At 44.2% G+C, this 20,718-nt stretch overlaps 1 protein-coding gene across 1 annotated transcript; it reads right to left on the bottom strand.

Annotated features, from left to right (window-relative positions):
* Positions 1-1,009: 1,009 nt before the first annotated feature.
* Positions 1,010-20,493, bottom strand: LOC144124873 (lactosylceramide 4-alpha-galactosyltransferase-like). Its single transcript, XM_077657794.1, has 4 exons — positions 20,155-20,493; positions 17,464-17,634; positions 11,436-11,468; positions 1,010-5,203 (listed from the first exon to the last, which is right to left on the bottom strand). Exons 2-4 carry the CDS (start codon positions 17,618-17,620, stop codon positions 4,380-4,382), a joined length of 1,014 nt encoding a protein of 337 aa, XP_077513920.1. The 5' UTR covers positions 17,621-17,634; positions 20,155-20,493; the 3' UTR covers positions 1,010-4,379.
* Positions 20,494-20,718: the final 225 nt, after the last annotated feature.

The following is a 20,718-nucleotide window of genomic DNA, read 5'->3' as shown; positions in this document are numbered from 1 at the left end:
GTTTGAGTAGCTACTTTTTTATTTTCTGAGGATCCCTTTTGGTTCTTTCTAGCGTTGTCCGAAGTAGACGGTAGCAAGTTTTATGCCCATTGAAAATGGAATGCTTGCCCATTATGTTCAGCCCTGCGTTCATCGCGTTCAGAGCGTTCAGCCCTGCCTCGGCCTTAGGGCACGCAGCATCGTCGTAACCATTACACGGCTCGGTATATCTCGCGGAACAATGGTATACCATACGAGAGACAGCGCACAGGATTTGGCGACAGAAACTGAGCAAATAGTGGAAGTGAAAGCACTTTTCTGGAGCCCAATTTTTTAATGTGGAAAGGGGTGGTGGTAGGAGTGATTGCGTTTAGAATGTGTGTGGTAGCAAAGAAAGCTGATAAAATTTGGTAATTTTATACATGCCTATTTTATTTTTTTATCTGCATGTATAACCTAAGTCGTCTGAGACATATAGGAAAATTATGCTGCAAATTCTTTGATTGGTTATCTCTGTAATCAGTTTGGTTAAAATCAAATAGATTAGAACTGAAATTCAGAAAAACGAGATATATAGCGCCCAGAGCGAGAAATAACGCTATTCCAAATGACTTCCGACTTCACATCGAAGAAATCACGAAAACTCGTTTCAGCTCTGCAAATTTCCTGGGAGTCAATTTTTGAGGCTTATTCACTATAGACCCAACACACAGACTATATTGGCACTAAAATTGCTCGTTCTGTTGGTATCTTAAATTCCTCATATTTTTGCCCCTGAATGTAAACTAATTTTTTTTCTAGAGCTGTCCCATGCAGAATATCGTTTACTTACCTTGGAAACGAAACACCTTCACAAATCTTGACAAAATACGGACACGGCGAAAAGATGTGTACACAGGCGATTTGTCATTTAGTTTTTCTGTGAGACCGCTGGACCATCCCTTCCCTATCATAGTTTGCTTGCCATCAAGGCTGCCCGGAATACAAAACTAGCCATTTATGCAAGAAGACTTAAGGGAAAAATAAAATACGCTTTTGAAACTATACATTTAATTATTCGAACTGAATACACCTTTAAGCAATCTCAATTGCGAGCACTCAAATCAGGTACAAAGTGTGGCTTCCAAAACTTTACGCACACAATACCCCATACCATTCAACATTTACTCTGTACTAACAAACCTGCCCCTGCAAAATACGCCTGGTGTCAGGTACAAAGAATTTCTATGAATATGTATGTTTTTTCTGTAATCTTCTGTAAGCTATCCGTAATTTTCTGTAACCTTCTAGATGACATCAATCTCCTTTATCTTCGTTCCTTTGTTTCCTATACGTTTTGTGCAACTGGTTATTCTCATTATGTCATGGTCGCTGTTCAAGTGTGTCTTGTGTGTTAGCTGTGCAAATTTTGTAACATTGCTAAATGCTACTGAATTTATTTTTGTTATTTTGCATGAGGGGGGCAGGCCTTTTCAGGCGTTGTTAGACTTCTTTAGCCCGATCTCCATCGGTTTGCAGCGTGTGTACTGTCAAACAGAAATAAATGAAGAAACATAGAACACAAGATAATGCAGGTACCGCGCAAACATATTTGAATGCAGGAACAAAAATAGAATAAATAGACCAATATTCAACGGCAAGGGACACATACGAGTTGCAAATAAAAATGATGCATTCTGCCTTACAGTGATGCACAAAAACGTCTATAAAAATGCTACTACAATTTTTTGTGTGTGTGTGTGGCAGACGGCACTCTCAAACCTCAGTGAACAAATAGTTTTCACAACTCACTTTTTTTGTTAATAGTCCCCATTGAATTAATGACATTTTATCTTTGTGACGAAATGTAAAGCGGCCACGTAGCTATTCTTACCGTTTATTACCTGTTCTAAAGTAGAATATATTCCGACATAATTTTGGCTTTAGCTCTTTCCAGTTGTCATCACATGCGTACCAGACAAATACCTCCTGTGCATGTGAGATATTTTCACCCTTGACAACAAATCCTGCAACAAAATCGGCCCCTGAGTTTTAAACCTTCACTAATCTTAAATCACTGCTCTTTAACCTTGCGTTTTGATAATCCACATGAGTACTGAAGCATGATCTGAGACTATGTACAGAACTGCTATATGTTCCTCAAGGAAGTCTCTTAAAGCTCCTCCAAAAGAGGGCTCTCGTTTCAGTAGAGCTAACCTTCCTCACATGAGGTAAAGCAACGCTTTAGCGATCACGTAATTATTGCGATTTTAACAGGACAGTTGGGGCGTTAAATATCAGCGATGCTTATAAAACTTACTTAGCAATGCGAATTTGGTATTATGCATGACAGCTTCACAATTCTGTGCAGTTATTTTATACAAATCACGGATTTTTTTTATTTCTGGTTTTTGGGGAAAGCAAATGGCGCAGTATGTCTCACATCTTGGCGGTCACCTGAACCACGCCGTAAGGGAAGGGATAAAGGAGGGAGTTAAAGAAGAAAGGAAGAAAGTGGTATCGTAGTGGAGGCCTCCAGAATAATTTCGACCACCTGGAGATCTTTAACGTGCACTGACATCGCACAGCGCACGGGTGCCTTTACGTTTCGCCTCCATCGAAACGTGGCCGCCGCGGTCGGGTTCGAACCCGGGTGTATCGTTTTTCGGGGGGCTCATATGCATTCGCAAGCGCGCACAACACTCTTCAAGATCATTTAAATCGTTTTCTATGCTAACCCACTTTTTTGAGTTATGTATATTTTGGGCACAACGAACTGATTTGAAAAATGTCCACAGAAGATCGGCTGCTGCTAAAACTCCTAGTTTAAGATCGCAAACAACCATAGACTCACAACCAAACTTAAAATTCTGGCTTCCTGTCGATCAATATCAGTGTTTACTGGGTAACGTCTACTCGGTGGCATTGTGCGGAAAAAAATTTGCTTAGTCCAGGAAATAATGGATGCGGCTACAGTTTGCGAAGATAATTTTAGTGAAATAAAGAAAGACGTCAGGGAAGGTCAGGGAAGCTCTAGTTCACTAAGAATCGCCAACTTGGCTACTTAGTGCACCTGTAATGATAGAATGTTCCACATCTGAGCGCCTGGAGGCATCTTCCAACCTCTCAAATGCTTGAAACAGTTAAAAAGCGTTAGGCTCTTCCGTTCGGTATTTAAGCCTTAGAAATATAACGTGGCTCTCAAGAGAAGGATAAGCAATTGACAATCAATTTGAGTAGTCAAGTCAAATCCGAATAGGGTGTGCTAGGAATTCTGCTTTCACTACGATTGCAGTGTTCGGATCCTTTACACACGGATGGAAGTGGTTTTGATAGTGCTAATGGGTTAATGCTCATAAATGCAGAATTGGTCATTCTCTACATTACATTCATAGATCTCTGGGTGTCCTCATACTACTCGTAGCGTAGTAGTGCAGAGTTTAAGCGATGCGCTACTGTCCTGCAATGGCAGGTGCTGCCACCGGTGGGACTTGTGAGATCCATGTTGCTTTTCTTGTGCTACTTCAAGGCTACGGAGAGGATTCAGACAAACAAACATCGGCGAAATCTGAGACGGAGAGTTTTAGAGCTCGCACACTAAAAATCACTTCACAGTATGAATCAGGCAGCACAAATAAACGGTGATTCGTCTTTGCCAGTGTGGAACAGGCTATTGAGGTAATAAGACAATTAAGTACGCAAGCACTGAGACCTCCATTCATCGATTTCACCGCTGTCTGTCTATCAACGCAGGTTGCTCGGTCGTCACTGCCAGCCTACAGACGCAGGTTGCTCCTGTGTCCCACAGGCCACTCCTGCGGCAGCACCTCCTATCGCAGGGGAGTGGCTATCGGTACACCACTTTTCCGTAGCGCCAGGAGTGGTATGAATGTTCCCAGCGATCTATGCATCAAGAGCAGAGAACGACCGTAACCAATAACCAATTAACGTTATGGCGTGATACCCTTACGATGAAGCTTAATTGTCGCCTCCAGATTTTGTGCGCTAGCACTAACACCCGCTTACCGATATCGCTCATCCATTTCGCTGATAATTATGTGATGCCTATTATACGTTGAAAACCGAGCCTCGAACCAAGACTGAAGTGAACACCGAAGTGCTAGCGGCCCTAATTCGCATTTAGACAAGCCACACTAACCGTTCGTAATTTTTGGCCTCAAGTTACTGTCCTCCCAGCAGTCACTTAGCATCAAAGCTTGTACTGATGACGCAGAACCAGAAAAAAATCAAGATGGTTGCTTCTGTTGAGATAAAATGGTACGGTGAATCGACCAGCCTACCCGCATTTTTATAGAATGTCACAGGAGAACCTCAGCAGTCGCCCTCATCAAAGCCCTGTTCGTTGATTAGACCGTCATGTTTGACGAATCAATTACTGCATTCTAAAGTATACATATGCATCACAAGTACGACTGCGTGGACGCGAGCTTGTACACACGGGGACAGTGGGCCTTAGCCATGACGTCCACTGCGCAACCGGATCCAGGCGTCACACTCCTCTCTTTGCTCAGATTGTTCCAGAAATGTGAGCCGTAGCTGCTATTTGTAATCCCCATCACCCACTGTGTCCGGTTACTTTCAAACAAACTCTCCCATTCCTGATACGGGACAGCCAGGAATGTCGTCTTGTCCAGAAAGTTGACGTACTCGCGGAGTACCACGTGCGTCGGCAGTAGCGACATGATAGCAGGGCCGCAGGCGGCCCACACATATGGATTGTAATTGTCGGCGCACATCGTCATGAGGGCTTCAAGCACCGGGTGCTGCCGGTCGAAGAACAGTATCCCGTTGGCCACGACACCGTCGTCGTCTTGGTACACGGCACTGTTTGTGATGCCATTCAGTGACTTAAATACTATGACGTCGGTGTCCAGATACACACCGCCTCGCTTCCAAAGCACAGCGTATCGAAGAAAATCGCTTAGGTGCGCTGTATAGTATGGTCCCCCCAGAAGGGCTCCTTCTGCGTGCAGTGCGGCCAGAGGAGTGGCGGCCAGCTCCGATGTGGCGTTCAGAGACTCCGAGCGGAAGTTGCCCAGTGTAGAAAGCACGCGGTGGTACGGGCAGTCGGCGTCCGTTATGTTCCCGGTCGAAAGAAGATGGACGGTGTAGTGTAAGTTGTGCACGCATGCCGACTCGATACTGCAGGCCTCCCTGGCACTCAACGTGCGGCGGGAAGAAGTTTCCAGGAACCATATGTGGTTGCCGGTTCCATTATCCGTATCTGCGAACAAAGATGAAAGACATCTAATTGGGCCATGTTAAAGACCAGCTAGGATATGCTAGCAGGTTGTTTTAGCGCTACAGCGTTAAGGCTCCCGTTCAACGGTAAACCAGGCGTCGTTCAAGAAGCGGCGGTGCTGTGCCGAGCCAGTACGTCACGCGTAACGTCACGCGTGGATGTCTGGAATGAAAATAATTGAACACAGAATTTCTAGCGGGGTGAATTAAAAGCCCGCGCATGTCTTAAATCATCTAACTTTATAATGTAATTGATTTTATTTATAGAAAAGCTTGTATAAATAAACACACCACCACTGGGTCGCCAAGCAAGCACGCTACTCACTAGCCACGTAGGCGCGTTCACTTGACTGGTGTACAGGGGGTGAGGTTAAGTGTGTGTAGTGCTGCCTTACTTTCAAGTTTAGTAATGTGGCAATTAGTGAAGGGAACTAGAGACTCGCTAATTAGTGGTGACATACTAACTAATACTAACTAAACCAACATTATCTGCCAAAATTTTAGTGCGGAAGAGTTCAAAGAGAAGAATGTGGAAACTGTGCTGTGATAATTGTGATAAGTGAATGTGAACTAAGAACAGTGAGTGTGTGTGTAGAGAAAGCGCTGGAGGGAGACATTAGACGCCTTTACCATACCGCGTACCATGTGCACGTGCTCGTTGGTCCTGATACGGCAGGAGCGCGCGAAGCTGCTGGGTACCTAGCGCCATCTGAGGCCCTCAAGGCGATCTGTGTATGCGCACTGAGAGCGTGCAGGCTCCGGATACTCCGGTGACGGTAGCACGGTGCACGGGCGCTAAGGCGCGATGACCCTTAAGGCGGTGCTTACTTGACCCACTAATTTTCTTAACACGCTCAGATACTTTTTTTTTCAAACAGCTTCCCAGAACTGTGGAGAACAGCGTTGAAGAAACATTTACTAAGTCCTTTTAGACGGATGCCAAACAAAAATAGGCTGAATTATATATTAACCGAAATAAAGAAAAAGAATGGATGTAGACAGGAAAATGTAATTCGGGATAAAGATAACTCATACTAACTTAGGCCACCAAAGTGATAATTCACTGGGCAAGGGAAAGCAGAGAGTGAATTTCGGAAATGAGATTCAGAAATATCCTGAGGTAGTTCAGTGAGAGAGGCCCTTGTTCGGAAATCGTACTAACGAGGATGAAACCACACTTGCTAATCGTGTCGGTGAAACCTCCTATGTGTAATGATTAACAAAAGAATGTTGTTCCTTTTCACCGGGATTCGCACAGACCACAAGCTGCATTTAGAAGCATAATTTTATTTAGGAGTATTTTTATTAGTGATTATAATGAGGCTAGTAATTTATTGCAACAGAAGCTTTTTACATTGTTAACACATTTTAATTCACTTTAAAAAGCAACAAACTCCCAAAGGGTTATCGTCAATACTTAAAGAAAAAGTGTTGTCATATTTCTTGTTCATAGGCCGCGTAGCTAGGCACTGTGCCATTGTTAACTATTATGAAATGAATTGAAATCATTGCTTAAGTTCACAAAATAGAATTATACTTTCCCATTGGAAGGCACTATGGAGCACCTTAATATGTAGAACACAGTTACTCACTAGGCACTGACCAAACACAGCACTACAAATGTATACACGTTGCCTGGCTATCTTGTCGAGCTTGCAATGCCTTCTCAGCATGCACCCAGCAGCACATTTCTCATTTAATTATGCCTCACTGCGGGCCAAACAGGTAACGGAGGGTAGCGCGTTAAATCGAAAGAAATAGTTAAGAAAATTCAGAGAATATCTTGCAAAGTCAGAGTGACATTTCGGCGCATAACTTTAGTGTATCTAGAATATATCGATCTAGCTGTGGCTGTAATAGAGGCCTTTAAGACAATTCTATAGGGACACTTCAGTGAAGCCTCCGACAACATTCTTGTCGGAGGCACTAATCATAAAGAAAAGTGATGCCTTGTAAAGGGCGTGAATAAGGCAAGCCGGTATAGCCCGGAAAAACGCTTTCAGTTTACGAGGATGCTACCTCATGCCCCATGACGCTGAATATCGAAAACTATCGCCGGAGTTATGAATATTCGCCAGCCTCGCTGATTATCTACTGATATCATAACTATGCTCGCAGCGAGCGCTGCCACAGTTTAACAACTGAGATTGTTGGGGCACAGGGGAATAGCGGTACGCTACTGCGCATGCGAAGAGCATTAATGACCCGTGGGTGTTTGAATGAGCGGGCGACGCTAACTCTAAATCGGCGAAATAGTGTGGCCCCGTAACGCCGGATAGCGTAGGAAACATAGCGTCGTGAAACTAAGCGGAGACCGCTTGCTTCACCACGAATTCACCGTGGATACGCTGCTGTGAGTTGTTCGTAGCATAACTGAATAGTGCCGCGTGATTTCGCTTCGTTTCAACTTCACTCGACGCAAAGATTTAATTGTAAAATGCCTATTTTTGTATATCACTTCTCGAACTCATCGATCATAGTCCTAACTGGGAACATTTACGGGGTTGTCATAGAAACACAGTAAGCGGAAACGTGTATTGGCTAAAAATAGTTACGGTGTGTTTTCTAAGACGGTGTGGAAGCCACAACGACTAGAGAATTGATTTCTATATTATTGTATTACCATTTTGTAAAGAAAAAACGTTTCGCATAAAATATATTTTTCTACTACCTTTCTTTTTGCCGTCATGGCGCTGTGTGCAAACGACGATAAGCGACAGCTTGCGACCCTATTCTGTAAGCCGTGAATGTGGGCTCGTTCCGCTAACGTTATGTGCGTGTAGAAAGGATCACCCTATGCGCGGTGACCCAATACTAAAGCTCTCTATTACCTTAAATATGTTGCCGTAGCGTATGACCACATTCCATACTTTTCTTACAACTCAATGTAAAAATGCCCCTTTGAGTTACGGGGTGGTCGGTACTGACGGCCGACATGGCTAATGATATTAGCGGAAATTGTCCTTCTGTATCAGCGAGGAACACCGCCTCGACTGTTTCGCCGCACATCCGTTCTTTTGTTTCGACCACGGCTGTAAATGTAATAAGATAACCCATTTAGACACATTAGTCAAGAAATAGAAGCCGTTCCGCTCTTTTATAGTTTAATCAGCTTAAAATGTAGGGCGCAGTGATTACCTGGAAGAGCGCATATATTCGTTTTTTTTTTTTATCAGAACACAAGCCCGTTAAAAGCAATGCTGGCTCGGGACCTTTGTCCATTGGCAAACTAAATGCACAAGTAACTGTTAGGTTTTTTTCGGCTCTGCGCAGTGCTTGGGATATATGCTTGTGTAGTTCGCTGCGAGAAATGTTAAACCCAGTCTTAAAATCATTAATCAAAACCATCGAATAGTGCAAGGCTGTGCGTTCGTGAATGCATTCAAGATTTTTTTTGTTATCCGAGCTGAAATCCGCATCATAAGCAAGCATGCGTAATTTCTTCGTGCTGACACATTTTCCACTTCAGGCAGTCCAATGAATGTGCATAATTGGTGTGATGATCAGTTATTGGCGGAATGAAATGGTAAACTTGATGACTTTGAGCAAGAAAATTAAATAGACCAACTAAGCGTGACGTTCACTGGGTTAATAGCAAAGGTTGAGGAAGAAAACAAAAGCGCGTCTCGAGCAGTCGATTTCACATGAAAGTACTTTGGTTATATACGGCGTGGTTTTTTCAGTCTTTAAAGACTTCCATTTTGAAGACAATATGAGAAGCGTCGGTGAGGTCAGCGTACGGGCATTATAGAGGTGATTCAGCTTTATTATAAGACAATAAACTATAATTAACTAATCAATTAATTAATTTTTGGTTATAGGGTCTAAGCTATATTGCGAATCTGAAGGACATCAATAGCGAAGGCAAGCTCAATTGTTAAATTTTCTGAAGCAGCACTGTGGTTCAAAATATCAAGTGGGAAAAATAATTTTCTGGAATTTCGTTATGTTGCCTTTGCTGCGTTTCACAATGATAAAAAGGCATCGGTCGCATGTATAATGCAGCAAATGCCGACGTAGTTTGTGTATTTTATGATTTAGAAAAGGTTAATGTGATTTCGGCGAGGACACCATAAACAGCGATGTCTTTTTATCAGCGTGCAATGCGAGGAAAGCAGACTCAATGAGCTTTCAAAAGGGTACTTTGGTTCGTTCAGAATCCAAAATAGAGTTCAGAATATTGAAAACCTGGGCTCGCTATCGATTATGGCGGCCTTAAATATCGCAATATTGCATGCAATAAAGCTGAAAATTTGATTTTATTTAGGTACTCGTCTTTAATTGAGCTCTATCACGTATGGCAGGCCCAATCTTTAGCTGTCTTGCTGACGGCCGCTTTTTCAGCGCTCCTGCGTTTTACGACGAAGCCAACTTGCGGAAAGTTCAATATTAAGTACGGGCTTAGTGAAGCACTGCTTAGATTTGATACTTTCGCAAGTTTGCTCCGTTATAAGCTCCGTCACGCACGCCAGCTAAAGTTTTGGCCGGGTGTACACTATGCCCGCACTTGCGCGCAGTTCGCATGCACAGATCGCAGCAATGTATCTCTGAAGGTTTTTAAAATAAAACTGATAAAGATTTTAATTCAACCGGTACAGCACAAGCGTTAGTGGCCAACGGTAACCGTTAAAGACCAGGTAGTAGTTATGGCTTACGCGTAGCCAGTGTGTCAGCCTAAAATTTGTCGAGAAAATGAAAACTTAGATAAGCGCTGATAAACATTTGCAGCTCCATTCTAGCCTCTTAATAATTTGCATTTTATTATCGGAAAGCGGTGCTGCCTAAACTGCTTTCAAGGCGCAGTAATGGTTGATAAACGCTTGTGTTGCTTGTCCTAACACCACCGGAAGCGACTGCCATGATGACACACTACTTATGCCTATACAGCTTTCTTATGACTATTTTAATTTCTCGTGCTTTTCAATATGACCTACAGCTTTGGGAGCCAATAGATAGATAACAGCCCGCAACTGAAGCTTCATAAAAGTGCGCAACGCTGGTTTCTTTGTTTCTTAATCTACGCTGGTGTATGGTGCAAATTCTCAGCCTCCCACGCGGCCAGGGACACATCTGATTTAAGAGGCACCCGGAGATATTTAGCCCCAGGTGCAAACGTTGCGAGGACATAGCGGACATGATCCATATGATATGGACATGTCCGGGCTTTGGACACCTTGATAGAACGGATGAGTCCTGGGAGGGACTGCTTCATAACGAGGACAAAACTAAACAACGTGAAGTCATCCGTCTCGCCTTGGCCGCTGCTGAAATCCAAGAGATCCCGGTCGACGGCTGAGGGGGAGGACATGGCTGGGACCGAATGGCGCCTCGGATACCCATCAACATTTTGAGGGGTGCAAATAAATGTTTTTTCTCCCTCTCTCTCTCTCCAGCTACATAGTGAGAACCGCGGCCTTCAAATATACGGCAGCTAAGTGTACACTTCTCTGCTGCTCTCCTTCGATTGCCTTTTCTTTCTTGAACATAGGTTTTTACATTACGCAGTAACCGTTCGAAGTGCTAATCTGCTGGGTCCTCCTTATGTGCCTGTCGCCTGGAGAACACGGCTCCGCCCTGCAGTGCACCGGTATTTTTTCAGTATTCTGCTCAGTGCGTCGTTCGGGGTTCTGGATTAGCCTCAAGGAACTTCCAGCTGCATTCGCGTTCAGGGAACAGGGGAGACATCTGTGCGCAAAGACTACGATGTCCGTGCTAGCATGTCATTAAGGCGTAATAGACGTGACGCTCCAGCCACCTATGCCTCTCGTAACCATTGTGCAGCTTCAGAATGCAGAGATTTGATCCTCTCTTCAATCGATCCAGCCTAGAGTCCCGTGTACTGTGCGATGTCAGGGCACGCTACAGAAGCCCAGGTGGTCGAAATTTCCGGAGACCTTCACTACGGCGTCCCTCATAGCCTGAATCGCTTTGGGACGTTAAAACCCCATAACACAAACCAAGCCAAACTAATCTATCCCGCGCCGATAGATTCTGTTTCACAACCAAGCGGACGTGAAGGCTGCAGCTAGTAAGTAACCAGCGCTGCGACACGTACTTGCTTCATGCCTCACGAAATTTTGCTGCGTATATGCAGTACAAAGAGCAAGATTAGTGCAGCCGCGTACTGGACGATACCTAACTCTAAATGCACATTTGTATTCTTTGTCACGTGCCGCGGATGCATTGAAAAAGGGTTGAGTCCTACTAGTACTTACTGCAGTTCCCATTCTTGGCCCTCTTGTATGCTCCTGTAAATCAAGATGTGTCTTAATACACAGATTAGCGGTAACATACAAAGTACAAAAAATAATGACATTACATCGCACAGGTGTAAACAACAACATTGTTTGTGTGTAAATCGGGGCAGTTTCATAAATTTATAAAAAGACAACATCAGTTTAACATCCACTTCCTCCGAACGAAGACAGTACGTTTGCCTGACAGTGAAGAGCCGTGACCTGACGTTTACGCTACTGGCGGTGTACTTGGCGCCATCAAGTCGTTTCGACGCCAGAAGGTTGAGTGGTTTGATGGCAGCTACACCTGCTCCGTGGGTTATTATGGGTGACTTCAATGCTCATCACACCATGTGGGGAGGCGTTAGGATGGACGTTAGGGGAAGACAGCTTGTGTCCTTCGCCTCTGACCATGACCTCCAGTGCCTGAATGACGGAAGCCCGACTTATATACGAGGGGTGACTTATAGCAGCTGCTTGGATTTGACTTTCGTTTCAAAGTGCCTTAACAACAGCGTCCGGTGGTTTTCGGATGTAGAAACCCATGGCAGCGACCATATCCCAACCTATCTGATTATTACCGGCCATTCCACATTTTCCCCAGCCACGTGGAGGCAGCGCATTGACTGGACAGTTTTTAAATTACTTATGGAGGCTGCTTGCGCAGAGGGCTTCTCTACCGGTCTTGAACAAAAAATTAAGGAGGCCATGGAACACGCCACCTGCCCCTTTAACCCTGTCGCTAACTACACCGATTTTGACTTCGAATTGCAGTGACTGCGATCACAACGGCACAGGGCAGGGCGCAGATACCGACGCACAAAGTCGCGCCTACACCTAAGAGATGCTAGGCGCATACAGAAGAAGATTCAGCGCAGAATTCAGGCACTGCAAACAAAACGGTGGAGGACATTTTGCCAAACAATTGATCCACGGAAGCCTTTGTCACGCGTTTGGAGTGTAATTCGGGGTCATCGCACGTACCCTCAACAGCGCTACCCGTTCAAATCCGTAGCGCTCCACCAAAGGCGCAGTGTGGTTGAGGTAGCTGAAGATTTCTGCGCAAGAATAACAGGCCCTCCGAATCCAGGCGCAACGCTGCACTGCAACAATGTTCTACCCTCACGGGATTCTCGGATGGATGCACTATTCTCCATGGAAGAACTTGATGCTGCGCTGGCTTGTTGTAGAAGGTCATCATCACCAGGGCCCAATGGTGTGACGTACTCCGCACTTGCCAACCTTGGCAAAGAAGCTCGATGGGCTCTTTTGGACACTTATAACAAGTCATGGACTGCTGGAATAGTTTCTCATGATTGGAAGACCAGTCGTCTGGTTCCACTTCTTAAGCCGGGGAAATCACCTCTCGACCTTTCATCATACCGTCCAATTGCACTCGCCAGCTGCGTCGGCAAAGTCATGGAAAGAATGCTGCTCACACGCGTGGAATGGTACTTGGAGCGATATCAGATTTATCCAACCTTCATGTCTGGGTTCCGACGGGGCCGCTCTTCTATCGACAACGTGGTTGACCTTGTAACGTCGGTGCACCACAGCAAAAGTTTGAAAAGATTGACCGTGGCATTGTTTTTGGATATCAAGGGCGCGTACGACAACGTAACTCATCAGGCCATTTTGGACGCAATGGAAGCTGCTGAGATCGGAGGCCGCACGTTCAGCTGGATACGCAGCTGTTTATCACAGAGGTCGTTTTTTGTCCTGACTGCGGACGGACCAACGTCCTTACACCGAAATTCGCGCGGAGTCCCTCAGGGTGGAGTGCTGAGCCCAGTTCTCTTCAACCTTGCTCTCATCGGCCTGGACGACGTATTGCCACAATCTGCTCAGATCTCTATATATGCAGATGATATCTGTATTTGGGCATCAGGGGTGACCCGTCCTCAAGTTCGTGCAAGACTTCAAAAGGCGGCATCGATATTGACACCTTATCTTCGCTTGCAGGGCCTGAACATTTCGACCGAAAAGTGTTCACTTGTGGCGTTCACACGCAAAATAATGTCACGCTACACCATTCGCATTAATGGTGAAGCCATTCCCTATGAGAGAAGCCACAGATTCCTTGGTGTTGTCATCGACAGGAACCTCTCGTGGAGTCCACATGTCTACGACATGAGAAAGAGACTAATTGCGATTGTTCACGTCCTCTCCTTCCTCGGGGGAAAGTCCTGGGGCGCATCAGTGCGCTCTATGCTGCAACTGTACCGTTCCCTATTTCTGGGCTACATGCGGTACAGTCTTCTGATATTCAGTTCTATTAGAAAGACAAATATCAAGACTCTTCAAAGGGTGCAAGCGCAAGCTCTCCGTATCTGCCTTGGACTGCCTAGATGAGCATCAACAGCAGCAACTGTTCTTGTGGCCCGGGAACATCCTGTTACTACATACATTGCTGTTGACACCATGAGAACACATATTCGGCACCTCACACGGGTTCCCTGTCATCACCTCGCAACACTCCCAATAATTCGGCCGCGTACTGCATTCGCCAAAGTCATTGAAGCTCATCGCGCATATCTTCCATCGGAGTTCACCCCTGCGTCAAGACCGTGCTCACCCTTATGGAGTATTCATGAACCTCGGGTTCACCTCTATATTCCTGGAATTACGAAGAAAGCTGGTGTATCACTACCCGCTCTAAAACAACTGACATTGAATCACCTGCATTCTTACCACAGTCACCGCATACATGTTTACACAGATGGATCAGTTCACTCGACCAGTTCTGCGGGGTCGGTGGTGATACCGGCCAGATCCATCTTTATGAAAGTGAAGACGACCTATCCAACATCTTCAACTGGTGCGGAACTCGCAGCCTTACGGGCTGCGGTAGAGTTCATCAGTCAGGAACCTCCACATGACTGGACGGTTTTCACCGACTTTAAAGCAGGCCTTCAAGCCCTGCAAGCTGCGCTACGCCGCGGGTCGCAGGAACAACTTGTTGCTGAGATCCGTCTACTGTACCACGGCACCGTTTCCAAAGGTCATGACATCATTTTCCAATGGCTGCCAGGACACTGTGGTATTAACGGTAATCACCAGGCCGATGCGGCTGTGCGTTCGGCTCACAACGACGGACTTCCAGTGAGGATCCCAATCTCAAGACCTGACGCAGCGTGTGGGCTTCGCCCTTTGGCGCTGGAGCTCACACTTTTAGCGTGGAACACGGGAGAGTTTTGCAACCTCCGCCTCAAGGCACTGGACCCTGGACTGCGCCTTCGTCTTCCACGTAACTTAGCACGTCGCGACGCAACATTGTTATGTCGTTCATGGATCGACGTTGCATTTACAAACCACTATGCTTTCCGGATGGGGATGGCCGACAGTCCTGCCTGTGAAAGCTGCGGTTGTGAGGAGACCATCTCTCATCTTCTCTGTGAGTGCCCTGCATTTGCGAGTGCAAGACATACACTGTGTTGGGCCCTGGACCGCCTCGATCCTCGCCCATTAACAGAGCAAAAGATCCTCGGTCCGTGGCCACAGCAGTCGACTGCCCTCAAGGCATACAAGGCACTCTTTGTCTACTTGAGAGCGACTGGATTGAGTGACAAATTGTGACAGCGTTATGCGTGTGTGTGTGTGTGTGTTATGCCTTTTCCCCTTCTCTCTTCCTCCTTTTAGCCCCCTAATCCCTCTTCCCCAGTGCAGGGTAGCCAACCGGAACCCCTTTCTGGTTAACATCCCTGTCTTTCTCTCCTCCTCTTTATCTATCTATCTAAAAAAGACCATACGAGAACCCAAAAGTGCAAAAAAAAGACAAATCTTAGTTTGTTCACACTTCACCGCCGCGCATCAGAGCGAGGTGCACTGACGTGCACCCTGTATTAGTTTCTGCCATATTAATTAGTATTAGTTTCTGCTATATTAATGATATTGTAAATATACCGGGTGCCTCGAATTTGGTCTTATATGCGGACGACACCAATGTGTTCTTTTCGGGTAGGGATTTAGATGCGCTGTTCAGAAAGGCGAACAATTGGATGTTGGGCTTAACCTCATGGCTGGGAAGTAACCGGCTCGCATTAAACATAAACAAAACAAAGTATGTACTCTTTCGTTCCAAAGGTACAGAAATGTATACAATTCCGTGTTTAAAATTTAATGGCCTGGACATACAACAGTCTTCTACTACCAGATTTCTAGGTGTGACATTCCACGAAAATCTCTTATGGAATGCTCACATCCACACACTTAGAACTGATCTCTCTCGTGCCTTAGGCATCTTAAACAGACTGAGGTGTTACCTGCCAGCTTCTATCAAACGACTAGTGTACTACTCCCTTATACATTCACGTTTTAGCTATTGTTCTCTTGTGTGGCAAACCACAACGAAAACAAATTTAGATTCCTTACTATCAATACAAAAAAGAGCAATACGCGCTATCAGTAACTTAGAGCTGTCCTCTAGTTGTGCGCCCTACTATAGATCGCATAGAATACTCCAAATGCCTCAGTTCTACAAATACAGACTAAGCCTGGAAGTTTACCGCCAATACCGGTTGGATAAATCTACCTTTGAAACAAAATACCAAGAAAAAAGAAGTGTGTACGATTTAAGAAAAAGCATCATAGTCAAGCCCCGAGCTCGAACAAACTATGGACATCAAAGATTAAGCTGTCAGATAGCAGATTTACTAAACAACTATCCCGTCATTCACGACCTATTAACTGAAAATCTTTCATTAAGCAGGTTTAAGAAAACACTCAAGGGATTATTCTTAACGGAAGACTAGTGTGTTATGTTTTCATGTTTTTCTTCTTGTTTTCAATTTTATGTTCCATGTGCTTCAAGTTCGATAGTTTACATGTATTTTATGTTTGGAAGTGTTTTGTTAACATGTATTGCTAGCAGAAGTTGCTGCACTTATTCTTGTACTCTGTTTCCTGTACATATTCTTGCACTGTAAAAAAAATATATATATATATATAATAAGGGGGTTGGGGGATACAGTTTCATCTAAGACATTTCTCTGCATGTAAACTCTGTTGAAACTCTGCATGAGTGTCAAACCGCTGCTTGCCACAGGGTGGCGTGACCTCGTCAGGCACTTTTCCGCCTTTTGTCACGTCCCCCAAGACAATAGTCTTGTATTATTGTCTTGAATAAAAAATGATTGATTGATTGATTGATTGATTGATTGAAGTTGATCTGTCAACAATTATCAGGGCTCTGGTTGCGGAATTTTCGACTCCCTGCATTAATACTCTCACGCCTATTAAAACATGCGGACGCTTAAAAGTAATAAAATGTTAATCTCATGTTTACTGAGCTGGTGCTAGCACCGGATAATCAGTCATCTACGCGTATATATAGACTCTGAAAGGTAATCGACTGAGAAGCTGCAAGATTTTGCTTTCTTTGCCGTTTAGAGAGCGCGCGCAAACATTTCTCGTTAAAAGTAGAGAAGTGGGTTAAAAGTATAAAAGGATCAGGCTTTATAGCTTGAAAGAGTACTGTTGATTGCATATACGCCGGGGGACGGGAAAAAATCAGCACTTTCTTCTTCAGAACTACAGAGCTTCAGGAGCGCCATCAATTTTCCGGTGGATATCTCAGCAGAAAACTCGAACCTGGCTACTTTTCACCATGACTGCACAGTTTATATCATGTTCTAGGCAGTGCATTTAGCCTCAGTACCCCTCGTGGTGGCAGTGTGGCTGTTGCCTCCTGCAGGTTGCACAACAGAATGCAAGTGGCTACAGCCGCGTTTTGACGGAGGTTTGAAAAATGCGCCCGTGAGCTATGCGACGCCAGTGAAGGTTAAAAAATACCGATTCCAGGTTTTGAGATAATCCTAACTATTTCGCACGGAGTCCCTAATGGTGCTTACGGAAGAAACAAAGCGATGAAACGATGTCAGCGCACGTGTGGAAAGCTAGTTTAGCATCGGTATTATGCCTCACGCTAGGTAGCACTGGTAGCGGTAACAGAGGGCAGTTTCTCTAACGCCTAGTTACGTCCTGAGTTCCAGCGTCCCAGAATACTCACTTAGACTGCGCTGCCAACTGTCTTCACAGTTGGTCCGCAGCCAAAGGGTCAAGGTGCCGACTACAGCGAGAGCGACAAAGGGGGTGAAGAACAGCCGCACTTTCGCTTTGCAAAATTCTTTCTGGAGCTGTGACTGTCGGGTTAGCTTCTGTGTCATGTTGGTGTCAGCTCCTGCATGATTAAACCAGAAGGTTAAAGAACGGTCGATTGTTGAACCAGTTGGGCCATATTCAGAAAAAGAAGAAAGAGCCAGGAAAAAAACTTTGCACTCGAGGGCAAAATAACACCAGGAAATGGCAGACATTCAACGCCATCATTGTACTATTATCTTGTTCCTTAAGCTCTTATTTACCGCTAACTTTTTCCTCTTAAAATGAAGTGTGCAAGTTGTGCGATAATATTCTTCAAAATTGAATATAAGTTACGTTGACATGATTCTGACAAGTGTGCATCAGACATACACACGCGCATTTTTATTATCGGTAGTGACTGCTGTAACTTGATTGTGATTGTTTCGTTAATTTTCGCACTCATTCAATGTCTTGAGACCGCTCTGTATGTAAAAAAAATTTATAAAAACTCGGAATTGAATAAAAATTGAATAAAATTGCATAAGAATTGAATAAAAAATTGTACGGCAGTAAAAATTTCTTTCATTGAATCGCCAAAGTATTGGCTGGATGTTTGAAGCAATTAAACTAATTCAAAGAAACAAATTACTGGTCACAACGGGGCATTTTCACAGTTTCCAGGGGCGACATAAGCTATTTGAAAGGGCTAAAAGATTGTTTTTTTTTTGCTTCTGGCAGAGCAAGAAAATCACTTCCTTTCCTTCTGCGTTATATTCTTTCTTTCTTCCTTTCTTTCTCTCTTTCTTTCTTTCTTCCTTTATTTCTTTATTGCTTTCTTTCCATCCTTCTTTCTTTCTTTCTTTTTCTTTCTTTCTTTCTTTCTTTCTTTCTTTCTTTCCTTCTTTCTTTCTATTTCTTCCTTTCTTTCGCTCTTTCTTCCTTTCGTTCGCTCTTTCTTTCTTTCTTTCTTTCTTTCTTTCTTTCTTTCTTTCTTTCTTTCTTTCTTTCTTTCTTTCTTTCTTTCTTTCTTTCTTCCTTTCTTTCTTTCTTTCTTTCTTCATTCCTCGCCTCTTCCCTTTCCTTTAATTTCCTCTCCTTTCCTTCTACTTTTCATTCTCTTCATTCCTTTTTCAATTAAGAATAGCATTTCAAAAGAACCATAAAATTCTCGGAACTGCCATGACGCTTACATAAACGGTTATGTTTGTATACAACGCACAAGCAGGAAAGGATTATGTCAGTGAAAGATGAGCAATGCTTGGTATTTTTGGAACACACCACATTTTTCGTTGTCTCCGAGAAATAACGTTCTTCTAATCAAGTACCATCATGCGTGCGTCGCTATTAGAGGAGTGTAGCGAACGTAATTTCGAAGAATATTCGTTGAACTTCATAATTGCTTTGTTATGAAGATATCAGTAATCTAATAATCGAACTAGGTATGAAATTATCGCAGTACGGGAAGAACACAGGAAGGGCGCACTTCACAAGGCACTTCTTTATTTATTACCGTGTTTTCATCAATTTGCAACATTGAAGGCATACGAAGAACTGCATCAACCAGTGTAGTCAAATTTTAAATAAGCAACTTTCCCTTTTCAAACATCGTTTTAAGTTTCAGATGAACACTTCAGCCAACAATTGTGATCCTGTCGGAGGAATGCTTTGAAAACTTATGATATTTGTAAGGAAGATGCCATCATAGCACATGCCATTCAATTCTCCCTCATGGTTAATTATGCAGTTTTTGTTGGGTACTGACGTCTCCGCCGTTATCAATAGAGAGTGTCTATAGTATGGGAAAAGGACTTTTCCAGTCTGATTTCTCGGAGGAGAAATTGTCAAAGCAAATTATCGTATTTAGAGGGCTTTTGAAAACGCTAACGCGTGATGAAAAGCGAACGGATGCAAAAACGTCCCAAAGCCGCACCGGTGCTTACGTGGCACGCGAAAGCGTTTATCGTTTAAAGGTTTCTTTTTAATTAATTTTGCATGTAAGGCCTTAAAATGGCTCCACGTGACTTATAACAAAGTGTTCAAAGTATCACCTCCAGCCATTCGTAGCATATCCTACCCCAGCACTGGCTGATACAGACACAAAATTTGCGTACACATTGGTGTTCGCCGTAATGGACAAGTTAAACCACAAAATGAAAAAAAAAAACTTGCAGTGAAAGTGAAAATTATTTTTTAAGGAGCTTGAAGGGTTGTAGTACAATATGAATTGTATACGTTCGAATATTTTGCTTTTTTGAGCGCCTGCTTCAAAAATCTGGGCGCTTAATTAGAGGCGACGCTAAAACCGGTAGGTAGAAGTTAAAATTTCCTTTACTTACTTTACTGTAACCCAGGTCTTGAAAACAGTTACCAAGAAAAACCATTTCTTCACCTTCCCTTTCACTTATTTTTACATTTAGATACGGAGACATGATGTGCTGAAGCACAGAAGGATATCACATCAATAAGTGCCTGCCATACGCTATGCAAGATGTTTCGAACTGCTGAGCGAACCACACCTTTATTCTATCTAAAGCATGCGAACGACTTGGAATGTGCATTCAGGCTGCGGTACTTCGTTTTTCATTCGCAAATCAACCATTAGGTAGTTCAAAATACTTACGTTGCAGAGGCGACGTATTATGCTGAGCGTGTAGGGATTCTTTTTTCCCTGGATGGATACCAGTAATTAGAGACCTTCAATTCGACCCATTAATGGCCCTCAACTCTAGTGAAGCCGTTAAATTAGTAACGCACTTTTTGTGCGCTCTAGACGATAGCATAGACTGTTGCACGCGAGTTTCTAAATAGACGCCCTTAACGACTAGCGCGGTTGTTGAGTGTGACGTACACTGCCCGTCGCACAGATCCTCGCAGCTGTCACGCCTGGCCGCCTGGAGTTCACAACTATGTTTTCTGCCAGTAGAAAACGCAGCTTTCTGAGGGCAGGTCTTGTCATCTTACGTCTGAATAGTCTCACCAACGTCCACTGAAAATACATACTCGGCTCTTCTCTGCGCGATAATGCCGGGGCCTTTTCCACCTCTAGATTGCCGTATTTGTCGGGAGGCGTCAGGCAACAAGCAGCCACGATGCGGAAAAACTGCTCTGTTTGACTTTTCGCGGCACACCGGAGCCGCTGGTCACCATGCGGGCCTGTTTACTGCGGCCGTAGCACATGATGTTT

Source organism: Amblyomma americanum, chromosome 3 (genome assembly GCF_052857255.1).
Source record: "Amblyomma americanum isolate KBUSLIRL-KWMA chromosome 3, ASM5285725v1, whole genome shotgun sequence".
Classification (NCBI taxonomy): Eukaryota; Metazoa; Arthropoda; class Arachnida; order Ixodida; family Ixodidae; genus Amblyomma; species Amblyomma americanum.
Note: the sequence above shows the minus strand (reverse complement) of the source record. Positions and strands in the feature narration are given on the sequence as shown.

What these genes read in the sequence shown, in the direction of transcription:
- LOC144124873 (XM_077657794.1), bottom strand. Translation starts at nt 17,620, where the DNA reads ATGACACAGAAGCTAACCCGACAGTCACAGCTCCAGAAAGAATTTTGC. An exon ending in CAGTTGGCAGCGCAGTCTAA is followed by an intron (nt 11,469 to 17,463) that starts GTGAGTATTCTG and finishes CTTGATTTACAG; the next exon opens with GAGCATACAAGAGGGCCAAG. An exon ending in GGCCAAGAATGGGAACTGCA is followed by an intron (nt 5,204 to 11,435) that starts GTAAGTACTAGT and finishes CTTTGTTCGCAG; the next exon opens with ATACGGATAATGGAACCGGC.